The sequence below is a fragment of the Limanda limanda genome, chromosome 17 (genome assembly GCF_963576545.1).
Source record: "Limanda limanda chromosome 17, fLimLim1.1, whole genome shotgun sequence".
Classification (NCBI taxonomy): domain Eukaryota; kingdom Metazoa; phylum Chordata; class Actinopteri; order Pleuronectiformes; family Pleuronectidae; genus Limanda; species Limanda limanda.
This window is the reverse complement of record NC_083652.1, coordinates 18,119,905-18,127,533: the sequence shown is the minus strand read 5'-3', so window position 1 is coordinate 18,127,533 and position 7,629 is coordinate 18,119,905. Positions and strand designations below refer to the sequence as shown.

General features: G+C 44.1%; 2 protein-coding genes across 2 annotated transcripts; both read left to right on the top strand.

The window, feature by feature from the left end:
* Window positions 1-1,006: 1,006 nt before the first annotated feature.
* pvalb5 (parvalbumin 5) lies at window positions 1,007-2,926 on the top strand. The gene is made up of 4 exons (XM_061090227.1): window positions 1,007-1,067; window positions 2,122-2,254; window positions 2,565-2,674; window positions 2,904-2,926. The coding sequence occupies exons 1-4, from the start codon at window positions 1,007-1,009 to the stop codon at window positions 2,924-2,926; spliced, it is 327 nt and encodes a 108-aa protein (XP_060946210.1).
* Window positions 2,927-5,969: 3,043 nt separating this feature from the next.
* LOC133023246 (parvalbumin beta 3-like) lies at window positions 5,970-7,054 on the top strand. The gene is made up of 4 exons (XM_061090226.1): window positions 5,970-6,030; window positions 6,194-6,326; window positions 6,682-6,791; window positions 7,029-7,054. Exons 1-4 carry the CDS (start codon window positions 5,970-5,972, stop codon window positions 7,052-7,054), a joined length of 330 nt encoding a protein of 109 aa, XP_060946209.1.
* Window positions 7,055-7,629: the final 575 nt, after the last annotated feature.

Genomic DNA, 7,629 nt, shown 5'->3' with positions numbered 1-7,629 from the left:
ATTTTAATGTGAATTAAATAGTGGATTATGTGTAGTGGTGGTTGCTGTTGTAGCAATAAAACATAAGTGGTAGGATAAATATCAAAATCAAAATGTCCACAAATAAAAGTGCATTTATTTTTGATTATCAGTTTTAATTTCTCTTATGATTCTTTTTATGCCTGCGAGTGTGAACAAACGAATGAGTAAGAAAATTATATGCTCTGATTAACTGATGAAGAAGGAGGAGGAGGAGGAGGAGGACGCGGAGGAGGAGGAGGAGGAGGAGGAGGAGGAGGAGGAGGAGGAGGAGGAGGAGGAGGAGGAGGAGGCATCCTGTGTTGCGTGGGGGGAATCTCCCTGGGTTTCAGGACAGATACGTCAGGTTGCTTCTTGTTCTCTGGATCACGAAGCTGCAAGAGGCACAAAGCAAAAGAAGCAGAGATCATAGACTCAGAGCGTGGAAACCTCATCCAAGAACACAGTGAGTACCAAGTTTTTCTGCAAATTCATGTGCGTTGCCACTTTTTTGTGTGATGTAGCTGGAAGTCCTGCGTGTATCTTTTGGAGCATCTCAATTATTTTTCAATGCAGGAGGGGGAAATACACAGGAGGGGGGAAATAAGACGTGCATCCCTCTTTTTATTTGCTCCTTTAAGTGACTTAAGCAAGTTCTAACAATCAGTCAATTTCCCTATGCTTTAAACAATGCCACGATAACTTAATTGCTCCAACTGTAAGGAGTCCACACTCTCACATCCTCGGTTGGTGTGGCTGCACCCTATTGGGAATGTGGTGCAACACAATTGATTAAAGGTACAACTCAGCTCCACGGTGTCAGACAGTGCTGATAGACCATGCACAGAGGAAAGATGAGGCTTAACCTATCCACAAGTTTTCGACTGTCTTCAGACTGTTACCTGACAGCAGGAAACACCTGTGTCAGTTTCATTTACCATCAATTTGCATTTCCTCCATGTGTGTGTGTGTGTGTGTGTGTATATCCCTCAGGCACTCACAGAGGACCATGGCATTTTCCGGGATGCTGAGCGAGGAGGACATCAGGGCTGCGGTCCAGGCTTGTCAAGGTGAGTCAGACATGCAGCTCACACTCACACGCAGGGGGACACACACTTGACACACATCTGATTATTAACGCAAGAACACATCCCATGCGATAAGTGAATTTACTGCACATCCTCTCACATGTTGTGGCGAGAGACACAGGCAGCGTCGAACCCTCTCCCACAGGGGACGGCTGTGTGATGTGTTGTTCACAGGGAGCCTGCAGGTAACCTGGCAGCCATGAGGCAGGAAGGGAGTTATCACCCAGATACCAAAGTGTTTATGTTGAGAGTTCACTCAGGGGAAGACCATATCCCACATATTATACTGCCCTCACATCCCCAATCCCTTAATTATTTATCTCTGGCAATTATATCTGCATGACAGGGCAGATATTGCTCAACCGCTCCAACGGAAATGTCAGTGCTTACATGCCCTTTATTCAAGAATACCCCGCAATGTTTTAGGCAAAGTAACATTTAAACTTTTTCAGGTGTATTTTGTTATCTGTACTTTTTGCAAGTATCAATATACGGAGGTAGCATTTCCATAACTTATGATAAAAAGGGGTGGAAAACTAAAATGTCTAATGAAAGTGGGGACAACTTTTTTTAAGACAACCCTCCCTTATTTCAATTTTTTATCAAATCAGGGTGTAAGTCTTTTAATATCTTATGCGATGGTTGCATGTCTTCTTCAGCACGTCATTTTCAGTTCCTTGAAGGTAACTTATTCTAGATCAGAGTTTCCACTCTGAACAGCTCTATAAGCAAAGGGCTTTTAACATTGAGGTTTGTGTTAGAGCCACGGGCGATAATTCAGTGTCCTTTGACTGTTTCAATGGCATAATGAAAACGCCTGTAAGTGTATAAGACAGTGATGCGCTGCCGGGTCTATATTGGTAAATGTCATTGGAAGTCATCTGAGCGAAAGAGTGAATGCCACATCTCTATTCAGCCCCTCGCCACTCTTGCTTTCTTGTCATTCTGCGATTGACCTCTCACTCCCTCTTCTGTCTCTCCTGCTCCCTTTCTCTCTTTCTCTCACCCCACTTTCTCTCTCTATTTTCCCATGTAGCTCCAGGCACGTTCAACTTCAAGTCCTTCTTTGCCCAAGTGGGACTCGCCGGCTCATCTGAGGCAGATGGAAAGAAAGTGTTTACGGTCCTGGACCAAGACATGAGTGGATACATTGAAGAAGAGGAGCTCAAGTAAGGATGGATGTGTGTGCGTGTGTTTGTGTCTCTGTGTGTGTTTGTGCTTGTGCCAGAGCAAGGTTGCAGGGTGACTCGTTTGTGATGGCCCTCAAGCAAAGTTTAGGCTGTCATGAATGGAGCAGCATTTTGACAATGAATGAATTGAGTAATCCATGGGGGAGGACTGGTGAGTGATAGAAAGGGTGATTGCAACATCTCAGAAAGGCCTGAAAGGGAAGATGAGCAACACCCTCTGAAAAGATAAGGTCCAAGTAGATTTAAGTCTAAACTTATGGCTGATTTTCTTTTTTTTTCCAACCATCAGACTGTTCCTTCAGAACTTCTCTCCGGGGGCAAGGGAGCTGACTGTGGAGGAGACAAAGTCCCTCATGTCTGCAGGAGATAAGGACGACGATGGAAAGATTGGGATGGAAGGTGGGTGCTCGCGACACAGGAGAAAAAGATGCAGTACACACTGCACAGGGGAGCTGTCCACCACTTAGTGCTGAAGTTGCAGTTGATAAAAAGCCCATATGAACAAACTATAGAACTGGGCCCTCAAACAAACTAGCAGATATTATGGGTTTGTTGAGTCATGATGCTGCATAATGATGAAATGTAACCTGCGTAAAAACAAATTCACTCTTTCTTTTGATCTCCTCAGAGTTCTGTGACCTCCTGAAATAAAGAGAATGAACACGCGTGACCACAGACGTCTTTCCCTGTTTTCAACGATGGATTTTTTTTTTTTTTCAAAATGGAAAATCCTGGCTTTCCAGACGTTTTTTGGCGAAGAACCTCAGATATTCTGTCCCTGCCTGCTGCTCTCCTCGTTGATGTGTGTGTATAAGATGTTTGGTGGACAGACGGCGAAAGCTGGATATTAATTGTGTGTGTGTGTATTTGGTGAATCAGGTACCTGGAATGGATTAATAAATGTATTTATTAGATGTGAAATCCTTGTCTTCTGGTCATTTTTATACAGAACTTATAAAGGGTCTCATTTCATCCCTTATTTGATGATAAGATAAAACTCTATGTTGGGATCGTAATCACTAGTAACAATATATACAGGCTTTCAGTTTCATTTTATCCGGAGTTTAAAGTCTGAGCTTTATCATTTACTGCACATTTAAGAGGTTAAGAGGTCACTGACAAGACTAGATTATGATCATTTATTTAGAGCAACTTCACCACTCATAATCTATACAAGAGAATGTGTGAAATAGGAGATATTAAGGAACATGTAAGTCAGAGTGTACAGTTCATGCCTGTGCATGACATTTATCAGCCATACACAACTCAACCCATCTAAAGGATCTGGTGGAAGATGACTGGACAGACTATGGGGACAATTCAAAACCCAGATTTTACAGATCTTTAACAAAATCTTCTCTTAAATAGGCGGAATTTTGCATTTTAGATTGACAGCAACCTACTTCACGTTAGTGCATATTTGTTGGCTCAAGAAATTCCGTCGTTAGGGCCAGTAGTGCCTTCTGCTGGACGGATTCCGAATTCCTGCAGATCGAGCATGAGACATTACCTAGTAATTATGGGAAATACTATTCATTCACAGAGCAGACAAATGTGTGAAGTGTCTCTGGGATTAAGATTCAAAGGAACTTAATTCTAAACAGTCTTACGTTGCGTAATTCATAAAGAGGTCATAGTCATATAGGCCCACAACCGCATCCATCAGTCAGGGGGGCTGCCATCCTGGGTTCAGTTATTAACGTGTGGAAATGAGATGTGTTTAGGGGGTCGGGGCAAAATGAGTTGTCAACATATTGCTAACTTGTCCACGTGTTCGCGCACGAAGAGGAAATGGTCGAATGCATGTTTGGTGCATTGCCTCATAAGGACAGGGATCTGCGGCGGTGTAGGCCCCGAGGTCTCAGTCCCCTGCAGGCTGCTGAGTGCGTGTCTCCTCTGCTCAGCCCCACCCGCTGCCCTGCGCACTTCAGGTGAACCATATGGAAATGTGGTGTATAGAAAACTAATATCCACCATCTGAGACCGTGTCAGGGAGGTGTTGCAACTGCCATCCCTCCGATTCAAGAATAGAAAGCCTGACTCCGATAGTTTATACTCAACTCAATAAAAAAAGAAAGAAAACGATGTGCGAAATAAGCAGACGGTTAACTGCATTACCCCCCCATGATCAGAAACACACACACACACACACCAGAGAGAGGATGATCAAATGAAGCTGATGATGATTATTAAAGATCAAATATTATATATGTGCATTTGGTGACTTATAGATATATATTAAATGTGGACAGATGTATGGAAAGACAGGAAATCAACTGTCCCTATACTGAAATATAGCTTAATATCGTAGTAATAACACACAGAGTATCTAAAGTAAAAGTGTTTGCACAGGAGTTTATAAGCAGACCACATATATCTACACTGATATAACTGCTGGACATTCAACCCGGGGAATTAATAATTTCCTGTGAACAGCATCTGGCAATGAATCAAAATTAGATGTTGTGACCCGTGGCCCGCACTCTCACCCATTTCCCATTCCCTTCACGAATAGCCTCCACTCAGATGAAACTCGCAACATAAAAAAAACCATCCCCGACAAATTAATAAATCACAGGAGTGCAACGTATCCCGTGGAATGGGTGCGCAGCGTGGCCTGATCGGGTTTCCACACGTCTAGAGCTATAGGCCTCCGCGCACATGGCACATCCTCATTTGTTCGCCTAAAAATAGGACCCGACTAGTAGACACATTTTTTCGAAACCCATGCATCTTGGTACCTGATACTGAGACGCAAAGCTCTGTAAATGGTGTTGCTCGTGGGTATAAAAGAGAGAGGGATCGGGTCTTGGGGCATCCACTTGAGTCTCTTGGTTTTCACTCGCCTCAACGCAGCTCAAAGGTGAGTGGGAAGTTCAGCGTCCTCCGCAGAGGCTTCACAGTCTTCTCCGGCAGCTTGCACTGGGAGGACAGGGATTCCGACCAGGAGCTCACCCCCCCATGGACTATACACCGTGGAGAGAGATGGAACCAGCATAGTCAAGCTCCACTCGGACCACAGGACGATCCAATCAGTGCTGAAAAAACGGAGGCCATCTGCTGCCATTTGATTTCAGAGGATCTTGTGGATGATAAAACGCGCAATTTTACTTTATTTCTCTTAACCGGACAAATTATCATCGCGTTTCCCCGGGCTGTGAGATTCGCATTGCCGTAATTTGTCCTCTGGGAGCATCACCTATTTAGTGCCAGAGCAGCTTAACGCGTTGGGAGAATCAGAGTCAGAGCTGTGCTGCTGTGATCAGACTTCCGGAAAGGCAGAGTAGCTGCAGGAGTGGAGCTGCTGCTGCTGCGTGGCAAACACTGCTCCTTAAAGCAATTTAAGCAATAAACATAGGGCTTTTGAAATGATGCTTTCCAATGGTGAAATTAACTGAATCTTTATTTTCTTGTGAAGCTATATTGCAGAACAAGTCTTACACTGTCTGGCAGCTGATGCATGATTTTAGCCCTCAGCCTTTTAACTTTTAACTGTTTTATGGTTAAACTCTGAATACCTCCAGGTATCCCTAGGCTTCTGAGTATAGGTCTATGTGAATCTGCTTGATGCACAACAATCCGTATTTCAGCTTTGCAGGATATTTGTAACACAAAAGTATGACCACTGTGCAGGATTTGGGATGCTCACACTAATCCTGTCTTCTTCTCCCCTCTCTCAGAATCAGAATAAAAAATGGCCCTCGCCGCTAACCTCGATGCTGGAAAGGTGAAAGCCGCCCTGGACGCATGCGCCGGTGAGCCTCACAACCTATTCAGTCACGTGAACTGGTCACATTAGTTCAGTTTGAATTGTCACTGAACAGTTTTACACATTGATCCTATTACATCCACACTGAATGCCTGTGTCGTGCTCTTGCAGCCTGTTGAGTGCTCATGGTGTTCAAATGTGTGTTCCAGCTGCTGAGTCCTTCAACCACAAGACGTTCTTCGCAGCCTGCGGCCTGGCCGGCAAGACCAATGCTGAACTCGCTGTCGCCTTCGGCATCATTGATCAGGATGCCTCCGGCTACATTGAGGAGGAAGAGCTCAAGTAAGACATTCCAGCACTTGCCACTTACAGCTGACACTCAAGACTCATTGGCCCAAAATATGCAGCAGCTATAGTATTACTGTATTGTTAGGTCTAAATCAATAGGAAAAACAAATGGGGGGATGTTTTCTTTTCCCCATACTTATGTTAGCTTAGCTTGGCTATCATTTTAGTGCTCAATACAACATCGACAGCACGAAATAAACTTTAAATACCAAATTAAAGCCCACATTTAAAACCAAGGGGACAGGCTATTAGAAACATTATATTTTAGTTGTAATCAATATCAATCAGAATCAATCAATACAGACTGTACTGTGCTTTAATTTGAACTTCCTCTCTGTCCACTTGTCAGGCTGTTCCTGCAGAACTTCTCCGCTGGTGCCAGAGCACTCACCGACAAGGAGACCAAGGTGTTCCTTGACGCTGGAGACAGTGACAAAGACGGCATGATTGGAGTCGATGGTAAGAGTTCCTTGCAGAGCATCGTATATCCATTCCTACAAAGACATGACATATACGCCTGACTCCTGCAGCCTCATTCTTAACATCAACTCACATACTCTCCATATCTGCACACACACAAACCTTTGGTCAGGGTGTTGATCCAATCAGACTCCATCACACCACCTTCATGACACACTGCAAAAATCTGAAATCATTTTGTTCTCTTCTAATGACAATTTTCTTCTACTTTCACAGAGTTCACCGCTCTTGTCAAGGCATAAGAATTTCCATTGACCAAGATCAACCTCTTTTCACGGAACTGCGAACGCCTAGCAAGATTCAGTAATCATCAGCTGAAAGAATATTTTTTATATCTTATTTATGAGTTGCCTGCGGAATATTTCTAAACATGGAACACATATTTTACTGTTTATGTTATTCAGGTGTGTCTTATGTTCTGAAAAATGTCTTGTGCAAACTGTACAACACCATCTGCAGATCTGAGGATGAGTGAAAAACCAGGAATAAAAACTCTTTTGGTGTAAAAGTCATCCTGTTCAGGTCAGTCTTTCTTTGAATCGGTCATCTTGTCTTGCATTCTGCAAGCCACTGCTTTCACATAGCTGCAGCTACTGCTTGTCAACACAAAGGGCTGAGGGTGAGGCGGTGCTAAACGAGTTTCCACCTGCCGGGGCCTCTGAATGCTCGGGAGGTGCTGAGAGACGGTTGAAGTGACCTGCCCGACACTTGTTTTGATAATTAGTTAATGAGAGGGCGAGTGTGGCTGGACTCAGGCCAGGGCCCGGCAAACACAGCGGGGAGGGGGGGGGATGGCCCTGGGGGCTTCGCTGGGATA